This window comes from Caenorhabditis remanei, chromosome II, assembly GCF_010183535.1.
Source record: "Caenorhabditis remanei strain PX506 chromosome II, whole genome shotgun sequence".
NCBI classification, from domain to species: domain Eukaryota; kingdom Metazoa; phylum Nematoda; class Chromadorea; order Rhabditida; family Rhabditidae; genus Caenorhabditis; species Caenorhabditis remanei.
This window is the reverse complement of record NC_071329.1, coordinates 11,606,350-11,621,840: the sequence shown is the minus strand read 5'-3', so window position 1 is coordinate 11,621,840 and position 15,491 is coordinate 11,606,350. Positions and strand designations below refer to the sequence as shown.

The 15,491-nt window shown below is 35.7% G+C and overlaps 2 protein-coding genes across 2 annotated transcripts; both read left to right on the top strand.

Moving 5' to 3' along the window:
* Positions 1-874: 874 nt before the first annotated feature.
* Positions 875-1,280, top strand: GCK72_006167 (uncharacterized protein; the record flags this gene model as incomplete). The annotated part of the gene is made up of 2 exons (XM_003113711.2): positions 875-1,033; positions 1,104-1,280. The coding sequence occupies 2 exons, from the start codon at positions 875-877 to the stop codon at positions 1,278-1,280; spliced, it is 336 nt and encodes a 111-aa protein (XP_003113759.2).
* A 10,168-nt stretch (positions 1,281-11,448) lies between these two features.
* GCK72_006166 (uncharacterized protein) lies at positions 11,449-12,852 on the top strand (the record flags this gene model as incomplete). Its single annotated transcript, XM_053725503.1, has 7 exons — positions 11,449-11,571; positions 11,619-11,710; positions 11,790-11,946; positions 11,995-12,098; positions 12,151-12,466; positions 12,517-12,641; positions 12,747-12,852. The coding sequence occupies 7 exons, from the start codon at positions 11,449-11,451 to the stop codon at positions 12,850-12,852; spliced, it is 1,023 nt and encodes a 340-aa protein (XP_053589697.1).
* Between the last annotated feature and the right edge of the window lie 2,639 nt (positions 12,853-15,491).

The following is a 15,491-nucleotide window of genomic DNA, read 5'->3' as shown; positions in this document are numbered from 1 at the left end:
CTCATCTGGATGTCTGCCTTCCTGGCATTCCAACTATTGAACACTTCTTCATGTGTTCGATGTTTGATTTCTCGAGTTTTTTCCGTTTTTCATAGATTTTAAGAAATCAAACAACCTCTCCCCTACTTAATTATCACATGTATTTATTTTCTTTCCAAAGTCTGTAAACATTTCTTTTTTCGTTATCAATTTATGATGTTTCGAAGTTGGTCATTCCGATAATCAATTATGAAAACCATATGATTCTAGGACGAACAGTACTAGAAAAAATAAAACAAGATGTGATGCTTCAAATTCAAAATTGGAAAGAATACATGAATTAAACGGAATTGAAAAACAGTACTCACGAAAGGAGACATGATTTCAGTTGAGAAAAAATATCAGTAACTGATCTTTCCTTCATTACAAATGTTGTAAGATGTTCGAAACAAACCGAGACCTTCATTTTTATAGTTGCTAACTTTTTTTACATGTTCTTCATAGATAGCTTTATAAAATCATATTAACATTAACTGAAATTCGTCAAAGATATTTGTGGTGCTGCATCACTCCAAGAATGGTCTATACGGAAAGTTGTTAACTTAGAAACTAAGTATGATACTTCGTCACATGTACTATTACTTTATCAATTTCAATTTAAGATCTGCTGGTGTCTGGTAAAGTTTATTTCTGTTAAACTCTGATTTCCTAAAACCTATGGCCCTAGTCAATATTTTGAGAACACGAGATGGCCTGTTAATCTCCTTTTTCTAGAGTATAGAAGGACGCTAAGCTCCGATAAATGTAACTTATTTTTTCTCATTTTAATTAGATTTGGATCTCGCTATCCTCCCTGACACCTTTTGCCACGTGATCCATACTATTGTTTTCCAGAATGAGCCGCCCGTTCTCTGCTCTCATTCCGATCTCTATTCTCATTCACCTGACCTTGTCATTTCTTCAACCTCAACCAACTTGCAATGGATGTCCGACATGTCAGAATGCAAACGGATGTCCTGCAGGAGGCGGTGCGACAAGTGAAACTACAACTGAGGTATCCATTTCAATTGTGATTTGATCTCAGTGCTCTCATTCTTTTTACTCGCTTTTTGAGTTTCTTTCAGGCTCCTGAAGAGTCGACAACTCTAGGATATTATGAGCAGTATTGGCAAGGAAATGGCTGGAAAACTGACGATGCTGGAAATGTTTATGTTGGGGATGATAATGCTAAACTATTGTTAATTCAACAAGGAACGTACTGTCCAGTTTCTATTTGTAAAGGATGGTTCGGAATTTGGTAATTGCATATTCTCATAATAAACTTTTGGACTTTATCTGGAATAAATCTCATACGAACCATAATTAAAAAAAAGAAATATCCAAATGAATCTATTTTTCTTTGTCCCCTTTGTCATTTAATTCTCACTGAACTTTGTTATTTCGATGTCTTTCACCTCTGTTTTTTTTCAGAATATGAGAACTGTGAATGTATGAATGTATCGAATTTCCCAAGTGTTCTTCCCATGTTTTTATGACTTACTAACTTTCAAAACGGCTTGTTTTTAGGAAGGAAACCTCTTCATCTCCCCCTGTTCTAATTCTAGCCTCTATTTCCTCGATGGCTTCGGCATTTTTGGGTTTTCAAGGTTTTCAATCAAGATTTTTGATCCAGAATTGTAGCGACTCATCTTCATTTGGCTTCATGAGTTTTTCTATTTTTCCATTCACTGTTCAAGATACGAAGTGAAAAAACAAGTGGCTACTATTATAGTATTAGTCATATGACAATCAGAATGTTACTATTCGAAGTAGATGGGCGGTTGAGACGTCTATACTCTTTTGAATTGCTCCTCGAATTGTCCCACGGTTATGGAAACAATGTGTCAAGTGAGTTTTTGAGATCAATATGAGATTCTTGTATTTGATGGTCAACAATTTTTATTCTACTCATGAAGTCTTTCCGTTTTCAGGGTTTTCGTGCTGTTTTAAGAGCAGTTGAGCAATATATGGTAATTTTAAAAAACTAAATAAGAACGAAAGTTCAATCAGAAGACCATCTTTCGTTGTCAACCCATGAAAATATTTATGATAAAGTGAACCCAAAAGGATTAGCAACTGTCAAATATTTATTCTGTGAACGCAAAGTCTCCTACTTTTATATTTGTTTTTTTTCGTTTTCATTTAGTTTTGAACTTCTGTTCTAAACATTAGAAACCGTTTTCAGAAGTCAATTGTCCTTTTTTTAATGCTGTCTGAAATCTTTATTCAAGTTGTCACACTCGAATTTTCTCTTTATTATTACATGTTGACCTCTGTACTTTCTTTTCCAACATCTTGTCATCTGAACCACTTTTCATCTAGTTTAATTAGTTCCTCTTACTTCTCATTTTACACTTTTCTCCCCCTAAAATCCATGTGCTCCTCCTACTCATGCCTTCAGTTTTTTCTTCTTCTTTGAACTTTTTCTCCATCTCAATTTCTTTTTGTTCTCATGTAAATGCACACATTTGCAAATGCACGCACTTACAACAATTACCTCGTTCGAAACATTTAATCGCTTCGTGGTGTGTGTTTGTGTGTGCTCTCAGTTCGTGTTTGATCCAACAAATTCGTCTGCTTCTGACAGCGAATATGTGACGTGGATTGTGCTGAACCACTTGCCACGTGCTTGCTCTTTTTCATTTTTCATTTTTCTTCGCTACCCTCAAAAATTGGGAGTCCCTTGTATCCTATCAAATTACTTATGTCGCTTCTCTCTTCTGTCAAAAACTGCGTTCGATCTTTTTTCCCCGTTGATCTCGAGAAATATCTTTCTCTTTTTTTTGCCTTTCTTCATTTGTTATGTACTTTGTCGAAAGTTGCTGCTCTGACACCTTCTAATCTTCTATGTTGTTCATCTAGAGAAGAAAAAAAAGAAGGAAGAGCATTGGTCTGCATACGAAAAATCTCTAAAAGAACCAGCAGAAAATGTGTAGAAAAATGGGTGGTTTTTGAACAGAAAGGTGACAAAGAAGACGTCAAGAATACAGAGATGAAGGTCCGATGGATAGCACCGATAGGATGGGAAAGTCTCCAGAGACTGAATTCTTTTCCCACTTGACCCTCCCTCTGTTGCAAACCGTTTCATATTTTTTCCTCTCGCCACGCCACTTCACGGATACAGTAGTTATATTCATAGCATTTGCAACTTTTCAAGTGTCCCTATTATTGGTTTTTATTCTTTTCTCGTTTCGGTCAAAAAAAGTTGTGTTGTGTGGTTTGATAAATGGTCTTATGGTCTCATTCATTTCTTTCCCATCCATTTATTTCGTTTCCATTCGCATTTATTTCCCGGTCAAATTCTGTTCTCACCATGTCGGAGGACCATAAATCTTGGGTTTTTTGAAAGTGCTTCCGTTTCAAAACAAAAAATTCTATTTTCTTTTTGAGCTTTACCGGCGTTTTTCCGATTCTTGAAAAACTGAAAACTCATTTTGAAACGGCATTTCGAGTCGTAGTTCTTTAGGAAAACCAAAATCCTTATTGCTGATTTTGAATTGAGAGTTTTAAGAATAAAAACAACAGAACAAGCGGAAAACTCATATTCTAGAGCTCTGATCATTCTGATGTAAATTTTCATTAACAATGTTATGAAACAAGATGAGTGAATCTCTCAAGAAATCTGATTGCTTTTGTGATCATGGTTAGTTAGTCTGATGCAGCTCGAGGATTTAAATATTGCTTACTAGGGAAGGCCCTCGAGTCAAAGTGGAGATATGGGACGTGACCTATATCATTGGAAAGCTGAGAAAACGCTGATTCCAAATATATATTCAGTTTTTGCCCTCGAGGCCTGGTATTCGAGAAAAACGAGGTCAAAGTTTGGACCCCTAACAAGTCATTACCTTTCCGACGTGTTTAAAATGTCGGCAGCGTGGTGTAGGCGGTAGCAGTGTAGTCAATGCGCAGTCACTTTTTGGTTCAATTCCATCGGGCCACCAAATTTTTTTCGGTTTTTTAAGTTTCGTTTTTTTAAATCCGGAAGTGGTTTTTTTTGAAAGTTTTGTTCAAATAGATAAAAAACGAAACTTAAAAAACCGAAAAAAATTTGGTGGCCCGATGGAATTGAACCAAAAAGTGACTGCGCATTGACTACACTGCTACCGCCTACACCACGCTGCCGACATTTTAAACACGTCGGAAAGGTAATGACTTGTTAGGGGTCCAAACTTTGACCTCGTTTTTCTCGAATACCAGGCCTCGAGGGCAAAAACTGAATATATATTTGGAATCAGCGTCTTCTCAGCTTTCCAACGATATAGGTCACGTCCCATATCTCCACTTTGACTCGAGGGCCTTCCCTAGTTAGTACGGGCTTGAATCTTTCAAATAGACTTCCGAACTTTGTAAAATTTGTCACAGCCCATTCTTTAAACCTCTGACATAAAAGGTATTAATCCTGATTCTTGAACTGAATGTCTCTCTTAACTTCACATCATTTTTGATATCTTTGAGTGTACATATTCTGAGAATATCCGCAACCTGACACGAATAAGAATGACCCAAAACTGGTTCATCCTTGGCCGAGGGCGTCATCAAGCTTAAGCCATTCTTATTTATTTTTCGTTTGTTTTTCTGCTTTTTCGGATTGTAGAAGAGCCGTTCCACAAAACTATTTGCTTTCGTATCTGAGCATTTCTTTTTTAGAATATTTCAGTAGAAATAGAAGCGGGGGTGGTCAGTGCACTGCTACTCTCTCACCGCAATATTTATTTTCGCACCACAACTTCTGGAGAGAGGACGAAATTAGAAACTCGAAAATAATTCATTTTACCTATTCTACATGATTAGTGAGATGCTTACATTAGATTCGTTACAGATGACGTTGAATTCGAGTGTTCCTTCTATTGATGAAACTAACTAGAGAACCTCGTTTTCTACGAATAAATATTATTTCGTTTGGTTCGAAAACAAGGAAATGTGTGTCCAGAAAATGAATTATATTACTCTGTTTCATCCACTTCCAGATGAGAACAATACCATCTTGCACTATTATTTCTGGTTGTTCAGAAAATTGGTTTCCTTCATTCAAAATCTGAGTCACATAACTTCGTCACGATGTTTCTTGAGATCAAGGTTTCATCTTCGCGATAGACGAAAGTTCTCACGGTTTGCCTTTTTCCGTCTTTCTCGAAGAGTTTCAATGAGAGATCGATCACGTTCATGAAATACTCGTTTCTTGGGACTTTGAACTTTGGAAATTTTACTAAGTTATGGTAAAAGTTACCGTGATTTTTCAATTATAACGACTATTATGTTCAAGAGAATTACACCAGACCGTTTGGGATATACAAAAGTAACGTTTTGCGAAGTTGAATTGAATAATCTGCTGATTAAAATTAACATCAAATGAGATACGTCAGTTTCCAGCCAACATCCCTAAATTCATTTCCTATTTTTATCGACGACACCAATATTTGACCCCCGTAAGTCTCCCCCTCATCTATTTTCCTTATTCCAAAATGATTCATGCTTCCGTCTTTACGTTGTCATCTGTTGGAAAACAGACCTTCTCTTCCGTTCAAAAAAGTATCCGTCCCAAACTCATTTTCCCTTTTTCGTATCGCTTCAAGTGAGAATTTCGCCGCATCGGTGGCCTGCTATTCCAAGAGATGAGAGCTCAAAATTGAAATTAGTCGTCTTCGCCGTTTTTTCCGAAATTTGTTTTTCTCACCGGCTGAAAGAATATTCTTTTATTGCTCTCTCAGCCATCTTCCTATCTTTATATTCCTGTATTTGCTTATAATTAGTGTTTTCGGTTGGTCCAAGAGCTCGTGCTTTGAACAGATTCTGATTCCTTCGAGTTTATCTTCTTATTCTTTTTCTTCTTCTGGATGTAAATATGTCGAGCACTCCGGTTACTTTTCGATGAGTTTGGTAGGTTTATGAGCAAAGATGGGGGAGGTTTAGAGTTTCATTTCTTATGCATCAAAGAGTACTTTTTCTCATCGTGACACATGGAAGACATGCTCCGTAAGAGCATTTATTGTCTCTTGTTGAGATTTTTGAAAACTTGAAATATCTGTTTCTAGATATGCAGCAAGAAATGAAGATAAGGACACTGTAGCTGTGGAAGGCGTATTCCTTGATTATTTTCTCCAAAAACTCCAAATCTGAATTCAGTCATCGTCTAGAGTGGCTGCATAACAAAAATAGACGGCCCCAAAAATGCAAAAATGTATCTGGTTTCACGTTTCACTTCCCGCTTAGCTTGGTGGCAATGAATAATTAGTTGAATACAAAAGTAGCCATTTTCTGAAAATGGCGACGCACTTGCCCTTTCCCCTCCCCATGAATTTTTATTTATTTTCCACATTGCAGATGAGTATTCGTTCTCTGGAATCCTCATTTCTGTTGATTAGTCCTCCAGTCTAAGAGAACGAATCTTAATTCTGAATTCTGAAGTTTTGGTTTCCACGTGTTTTTGTCGGTGTCCATAAACCTAGATTTGTCTACGTGCGATGTTGATGACTCGAATTCAGAGAATATCAAGTTCCGTATTAATAAGAACATTCTTGTGCTTTGAGCATACATTCAATCCTTATTTTGCTCTAAGTTCTAATTACTCTAGACTAATTCTACGAATGCCTCTCTCAAAATTCCTTCTAGAGTTCAGAAGAATCAATTCTCTTCAATATCAGAAGAGTTCAGTATATCAATAGAGAATATTTTCAGAGAAAAAATATATCTATTAATAATTTCCCACCCAGAGAAATAATTAAACTCTTATTTATTTTTACTTCAAGTAAATCTCGATCATCTAAATATATTAATGACACATCCATCGCGTGGGAGCAAATAAACTTTTCTCTTTTCTGAAATTATACACTTTCAGTTCCCATCGTTACCTCATAGTTTCACACAATTTTCCTGGTTTTTTCGGTTTGCATTCGGAGCAGCATACCCATTATTTAATTGTTTTCATGGATTGTTATTTTTTCGTTCTGGGTCTCATTCGATGTGTTCAATTCTTTTACATAGTCTTTTGTCTCCAAAAGATTAAGAGACAAGTTTTTAGAGAACGAAAAGTTAGACAACAAGGAGGTAAAATACCCTTAATAATTAACTCGGATTTCTAGATGTAAATTGAAAGTGTTTAAGTTTTTTTAAAGACAGCCCAAATGCTAAAAGCCGAACAATCAAGTTATAGTTTGGTCAAAAGTAAAATAGGGCACTTCCCTCGTTCGATAACAATTCCTCTGAGTTGCCCCGCCACTTTTCCATTTCTTCAACGAAGGAGTTGTTTTCAAAATGGATTTTGTCGTGTTGCGTAGTTCTTGAAATGAGGTAATACATTTCAACAAAAGAATTTATAATCGCATGAATCAAGAGTATTTGAATGTAGTTTTGTTATTCGATTTGATATGTCTAGAAGTCCAAATGAATTCAAACGAAACTCCCCGTGAGTAATTCTCATTCTGAAATCTGTACTCTCCGAGGGCAAAACTTTCTATTTTCGACTGAAATTCTGTTAGATTTGTGACCAATTAGCTTCAATTTATGATTTTTGAATTCATGATCTATTTCTAGATTCTTTTCATCGTCATCATCGTTTTCTTTCTAGAGTTATACGGAATCTTTGACTTACTTCTCCAATCAACTAATGAGCTAAATGCCTTTAGAACAGCTCATTTCCCTCTGTCCACCCACATTTGCATTCTCTCAAATTTCGACACTTGCCCCTCTTCCCATCCCCCGGTTGCCCTAATGATGTCCTGTCCTTCCTAGATCCGAGAATACTTCCTCTTATTCATTTTTCATAGTTTCCGTAAACTAGAAATCCAGTAACTCATTCAGTCAAGAAGAACGATTCCTGTTGTGATTACCACCGAGTTCCAGTTTTCACGTCCTTCTCAAAAGAACATCCGTTTTCAAATATTCACATTATAATGAATACTTTACGTCGTCTTCGTTCAGGGTGCCAATCAGTCTGTCTTTTCAAAAATATGTACTTTTTCTCTCGTTCCAGACATCCGGGATAAGTTCTATCTGGTTCTTCTTCTTTTTCTCTCTTCTTTTCTTTTTTTGTTGCAAATTCATGTTTCTGACGTAATCCAACTTCTTTCTCTTTCTGGATTCAGCTAGAGTTCAACTCAGAGAACTTCTGGTTCAAAGATAAATTATTTTTTGGTAAAAACAGTTTTCTTGTGTGTTGTCAGAAAAATCAGTTAAGCAAACTTTTTTTGGAAAACGTTTTTCCTTCCAGTTTTTTTCACAAAAATAGGAAGATGATGATTTGAGAGATTTCAAGTATTTATGGACACCCGATAAACAAAAATAACAAGAAAACAAAAATACTGGAAAGACGGTGTTTTGGAAGCATGTCAATTTCCATTGATTATCCTAATCTCCATGTCATTGGTACGATTTTGGGGTTTGATCTGGTCAGATGTTCTAGTTCTTTTCGACCCAGCTAAATTTTCTCGAAACGTTGTCACCGATATGTCCTACTTACGAAATTTCTAACCATAGTTCCTTGATAGAAACTACGAAATTTATATGTGAGTAAGCAGTGATAACGTGTTTTCATGAGTTTTCCAATAAATCCAATTTCCTAAATCCAATCACTCCAATCATCTTGTGTTTCCAGACGAATGATGGGAATGTTTCAGTCTGGAAGTTAGTTTACCAGGTGCAATGACATTTTTCAAGGTAATTTTCAGTGACTTTTCTACTTCCAGATCTCTCTACAAAACTAGAAACTTTACAGAAAAAGAGCATGTTTTTATGTTGGTCGCTTGTTTTTCTGGATTTTCAAATTTCGGATCATTCCAACAAGAGGTGAACACAATAATAACTACAATAAAAAGAATGGATTCCCTTTAATATTGACCTCGTGACATAGTTCTAGAACTCAGTGAATCATGGATTCTGTCCATTTATCATAAATTGTTCTTCGTTCATCTTTAACTTTTCTGAAGGTTGAATCATAAGTGACATTCGGTATAAAAACTCAAAACACAAAGATTCATTGTTCATACCTCCCATCATTTATTCTCAGCTCCCAGCATATCAATTCTTTATTTTCTTTGGTTAAGTCAGTTAAAAACTTGACTGTGGGTCTCTCCCTCAGATAAGACGTAGTGGATTTGAAGATGTTAGCTGATACAATAATAAGAAATAATCTATTTTACACATAGATCACATCGCTTTCATGGAATGTTACCCAATTGAAATTGGACCTCTTTCTTCTTTTTTTTTCCATTTTTCGCAGAATTCAAAATGTATTATTCTTGTATAGGTGTGACACGGATGTTAGTCTCAAAAATAGGTTCACGATGTAATTTCTCGAATTCACAGATGACGACTTCTAGTAGGAGACTACAAAAAGACGACTTCTTCGGTAATTCTCACCTGTCTAGCAAAGCTGCCAAGTTGAATAATAATCTTGACGAATTTTTTTTGAAATAAACAAATCTGAAAATAGATCAAAATGTTTGAAACTAGCTCTGAAAATCAAAAATCTAAGTTAATTGAGTTTTTTGTTTCTCCCGGTGATTTGACTCTATTTCCAGTTGAGAAATTGAATCTAAAGAACAAATAATGGGTTCAAAAAATGATCTTCAGTGCAGACTTCAGATGATAATAACTCATTTTTCTCTAATCTTCAAGAACATTTTCAACATTTTCCCTATTTCTAAGAATTAAGTAATCCTTATGAATAATCTTTCTTCTAGATCATATTTAGACTTTAGACTCTTCCATCATATCTTATTACCTTTTCACCAAAGACTGACCTCTAAGGTTTTCCGTTCGTTCAGGTTGAAATTCGTGGTTTATGTCAACTAGACAAGGATCAATGTTTCTCTTTGTTTTTACCGATTTTTGATCGTCTTCTTACCCTTTTCCGGGCACAAATCTAATCTTTTTCTCAAGACTTTGACTCCAACACTCTCGCCCACCAAAACAATTCAAATAAACACAAAATAACAATATGATGATGGATGAGTTGAGAAGAAGAAACCAAAAGAACATCGGTTCCATTTGGTTTTAAATAAATAATTCTTTGGCTCATTTTAATTACCTGCTCAGTTTTCTCTCGAGCTTTTGGCTCCTCCCCTTTCTCTTTTCGCCCTCCTCCCATTGCAAATCGAAATTTGACATATTGGTCCAATTCTCCTTCTTCTAGCAAAAAGGTTCTGAATCGTTTTTCTTATTTTTCCGATCACTCTCCTCTCAGATTCTGGTTTTTTTCTTATTTCCTTATGTGACAGCTCTTCACGTCTACAATTCCCTCCGGCTCTGCATTCACTTCAGGAAACACGTCAATGTTCAAATGTTCCTTTCCTATTTTTTTTCTGAAAGATTTATGCACTCCTCCCATTCAGTCATTTTCCTTCCTTCATTTCATTCCACATCTGCTATATTTTTACGAGCTAGAAATGAAAACCAGACAAAAGAAACGACAGCATAAGTATTTAAAGTTGACGAACCTCCATGTCTTTCTCATTTTCAAAACATTTCAAACCGTCAAAACTAATACTAAGTTCCGTGAGAAAAACATATGTGGATGTGTTTTAGTGACTCAAAAGTTCACAGAAATCTTACGAATTCTGTTGGGATTGTCTTCTGATTTCTTCATATCTATGAATAAAAAAAAGAAGAATCTGACGACTGGATCGTTCATCATGAAAAAGGTTAAGATCTGACTCTATCTTTCCATAAGACTCATTTTCCATTCAATTGGAGTACCGAGATCCCTTTTCTTATAATTACATTTCTCTTTCATTTTTATTTTCAGGAAGAATATTTTTAGAATGAGTACACCTCGACCAATGTACAGATTCAATCATCCAAACTTTGCTAAATTTTTCTTTTTTCGGTAAAAATATGCAAAGTGAAAGATCTTAAAGTTGTGAGACATTCCCAAGGAGTTTGCATCTTGAAAACGTTCTGAAGAGTTTCTTCCTCTCACTTGAAGAAGCAAAGTTTGTTCCGTGCTGGTAAATAATGTGAACAGTTCTCATATCCTTGAACTCCTTTTGGGACGAGTCAATTCCATTCTCTGATAAAATTCATATCAAGAGCAACTGATGACTCTTCCAGACTTGTACAAAATGAATAATTGTAGTTCAAACCCCTCTGAACACGTCAACCCGTCTCCTATCTCCACCTCCGAACTTCCCCCTCCATGTGCTTCTTTTTTCTGAATATTCCATCTGCCCCGTCATTTTCTTCTCAAATTGAATCCATCCTCTTTTCTCTCCAATTTCTTATCCCCCTCTTTCAAGTACAAAAGTTTCACCTTTTTTCTTCTTTTTTCTTCAACTCACACCTCCTGTGGATCCATGAATAAAATAAATTATCCCCCCACTCTCTTTTTTTTCTAAAGCGCTATCCGTTTCTTCTTTTTTCTTCCATTTCCGTTTCCACCCACCCAAATTTCTTCCTTTTCTTTTCAGAATCTTCACCTTTTGAACACATTCGATCATGAATCGGTACGAGTTCTACGAGCTAAAATCATGGCTGTATCTTCCAGTCATTTTCGTTGGGCTACTCGGAAACTTCGCTTCGTTTTTAGTCTATCGGACGGCACCAATGAGAAAATCTACAGTAATCCAATAACTTCATTGAAACAGAAATATAATAAAAGTTTTCAGGTCGGCACCCTTCTTCTCATTCTCTCACTTATTGACATCCTTCTACTCATCCTGATAACTCCCATTTTTGTTCTTGTTTTTCTGCCACTCTGGTTAGTTTTCTTTAGATTTCTCTAGTTTTCCGGGAGTCCCTCGGGATGTTTTTAAGTAGATCAAACACCAGCTTTTCAGGGAGGACCAATGGCAAAAGTATTCGTTTCATATGAGCTTCTTCGCCTACAGTACTCGATATGTCTATCCGTTGTGTATGATGACAAAATCTTGTAGTTTGTACTTGATGGTTTTGATTACAATTGAAAGATGGATTGCTGTTTGCAGACCATTACAGGTACATCTAATTGGGTTAAGATACCTGAATAAAAGTTTTGAATTTCAGGCAAAGGTATTGTGCACGAACAGAAACACACTGAAAGCTGGAATCTTTATCATAATATTCTCAATTGTTTTCAACGCGCCTAGATTTTTTGACTACAAAATTGGGTAAGTTACATCTCCCTGACTTTGGGAATCATTTCACAATGATTATTTTCAGAGATGGATACTTATCTGAAATGTGGATGTTGGATACTGAGAAACATTGGTGGTACTTCATGTTCTATTTCGTTATTCTATCTGTTATTTTCGACTACGCCCTTCCTTTTCTTATTATGACAATTGCCAATTATCACGTAATCCGAGCACTTCAAGAAAGCGATGAAGTCATAACTGGACTGGCGGTTCAGAAGAGAAAAGATCAAAAAACGACAGTTATGTTATTGGTTGTCACTATTTTCTTTGCTTTCTGTCACTTGTTTTCAATGTTTTTGAAACTCGCCGAGAGCATGTTTGGAGGATTTCTTACCCAAACAGTGAGTCATTCAGATGAATATTTTTAGATCAAAACTCATCCATTTTCCAGAGTTTCTATTGGGAAGTGTTTGCTGAATTCACTATTTTCTTGATTATTTTCCACACCTCGAGCACTTTCTTCATTTATTACGGATTCTCGGAGAAATTCCGAACAATCTTCCATGATATCATCAGGTACATAAATCAAAATCCTACCTGTCAATTTGCAATTTTGCACGTTGAAGATTAAATTCTAGTGACGCCTTCCATTAAAATTCAAATGTATTCAATTTCTTTCAGATGTCGTCCAAGATCGGACGATGTGAAATGTTCAACCTATTTGCCTGTCAACTCATCTGGAGCTACTTCTGAAGTGAAAACACGAAAATCTCCAGCCAGTGTTTAATTAGATTTTGTAATAATCTCTTTTCATTGTTTTAATACCTGTTCCCGGTTTTCGTCAAACAACACAGAAATTTAATGACGGGTCAATAAAAATTTCAATAAAAAGTTTACTACTTTCTTTTCATTTGGCAAAATAATTGCATCGACCGGGAATCGAACCCGGGCCGCCCGCGTGGCAGGCGAGCATTCTACCACTGAACCACCGATGCGATGAAATACGCAGTTGTAGAATCAAAGACGTCGAATCAGAAAGAGAACATGAATGATTCTCTTTAGTGACAGAAGCGTTCTGTTTTCTGAACTGGTTTTTCGTTCAGTGATATCACATTTTGACCTAGATTATTTTGTTGTGTTGTCTTTCTCGTTTGAATATAAAATTCAACAATTATATGTATTCTATTCAGGAAAAGCTGGTTATCCGGAAGTCGTTTCTCAAAAATCATCCAACCTATTGTTTGTCATTTTGACATTTGTTTCTAAAACAAAGAAAACAAAAAAGTTCAAAAAAAGAGCTTCACTCAAGTTTCAGAATTCGAAGACCTCCACTTTTCAGTTTGACTCTGCAGAAAATATTTCATTTAGGATTCCACGAAATGACATTACTTCTATTGTGCCAATTTGTCAATTTGTCATATAAAAAGTACAAGATGAAAGACGTCATTGGTGGAATGATGTGACCATCGAAAAGGTGCTTCTTCTTCTTCATTCCTCTTCCTATTCTTCATCATAATCTTTTCGTTCTTGTCTCTTTCTGCACTCACACGTGGTCATGGAGCCGCCTCCACCAACAAATTGAAAAAGAGATAGGACGTATCAATTCATTGTTTCTCTTCTCAGAGAAGGCTCATCATCACCACCTGCTTCCGTCCAGGACACTTATCATTTGAATCTCGAAATAGCATTGTAGAGTAAGAGACGCAGACATGGATCAGTTGTAAATCTCATGATCCGTCCAATCGGTTTCTTGAGTCTCAGTTTTCTGCGTCTCTTCAACTCTTTTACGGTTCAAGATTCACAAAACTTTGTGTACTTGAGAGGAGAGTAGCGGGCGGAGACATCCGCTGGACAAACAAAAAATGAAGAAGAAGAGCTCTAACAGTTTATGTTCTGGTGTAAAAAATAAGGATTGTTTGCACGTTTTTGCTATGCTGCCAACAACCATATAATCTGCGGTTAAATGTTGTTTCTTGAAACTACTTACCAACGAAATCGAACTTTGGTAACATTTCGGTTTTTTGATCTTTTGAAATTATACCTTTTGGAAATGAAAATTTCATTGTACTCCTTTTCAGAAAATTTCTTTGTGTTCCGTTTCTATTCTACTTGGAGACGACATGTGTCTGAATTGTTTCTGATCTATGAGAACTGTGATCTAGAACTTCTGTACCTTGAGTGATCGACCGGGGATAGTTCGTACTGTAAGAAAAAAAGTTTCCAAAACATTTTGAAAAACAATTCCAAAATGATAGAATAGGCATGTTTTATTTTCAGAGTTTTGAACATAATGATTTAATTTTTCCTTGTTTTCCCAACCTTCGGCTCCAAGACATTTCAAACTTTTCATCCCGATTGCTCTTTGAGATTCCAGAAGCGAACGTCGTTCGTAATTTTCATAATAATTATTATAATAATAATTTCAACTTCAAAACTTCTTATATTATTAGAAAAAAGTTGACAAGATTCTGATAACAAAACTTTTGAAAACATACATCAAAGACAAAATTCAAACTATTTTTCCTCAACAAAACCCACGAAATTATTTATTTTAATAACCATCTCGTTTCTCCCGTTTCCCTCTTTGAACTTCACCGGAAGTCACATGATTTATACCTACTCCTTTTTTTTATCAAACACACTCAAAACACCCTTTTTCTGCTGAAAGCGAGGGTGGAGAGCAAAAGAGAGACTCTCTCTTTCTCTCTCTCTCTCTTTTTCCATGTTGCTAAGATATCACAACACTAACTCCCTCAACTTTTTGTCCGGTTCCCCACATTTCATTATACATAGATTTAGTTTCTGATTGACTGCGTCTCATTTTCTTCTTCTTTTGGTTATGATAAAAGAGAATAATCCGAAAAATCCCCAAAGCTCTCAAAAAAGAAGCCTCAGATTTCCTTTTCCTCTCATTTTTCTCTAACAAAAACATCCTGCAATCTGTTGATTTTGTCTGGAAATGAAAAAAAAGAGAACCCGAAACAATAAATTAGGTTGAAAGAACGGAACTCGCGACGCCCAAATTCGATGAATTTTCTTCTGCGACGTCTTCTTTTTTTCCCATTTATTAGTTTGTTTCATTCGGTTTTTTTGTTTTTCATTCTCTCATTCCATTCTCTTTTTCTTCTTTTCTTCAATTCCTAACATGACACTTTGAACTTTGAAACAATTCGAATCAAAACGAGAAGCGATTCGATTTATCAGTTATCAGTGTGCCTGTGAGCTGGTTTAACTTCTAGAACTGAATGATAACAGTTGACGGAAAAAAGGAAATGAGAGAGAAAACAAGTACGATTGAAATGATAGTAATGACCATTAGTTGGTTGAAAATAACAATAAAATTTTTGAATTGATATCATCCTTTATGTTGACTATTTTCCTTTAGTTGATTATGTTTCAAACATCGAACCTCTCAACTTCTTCAAA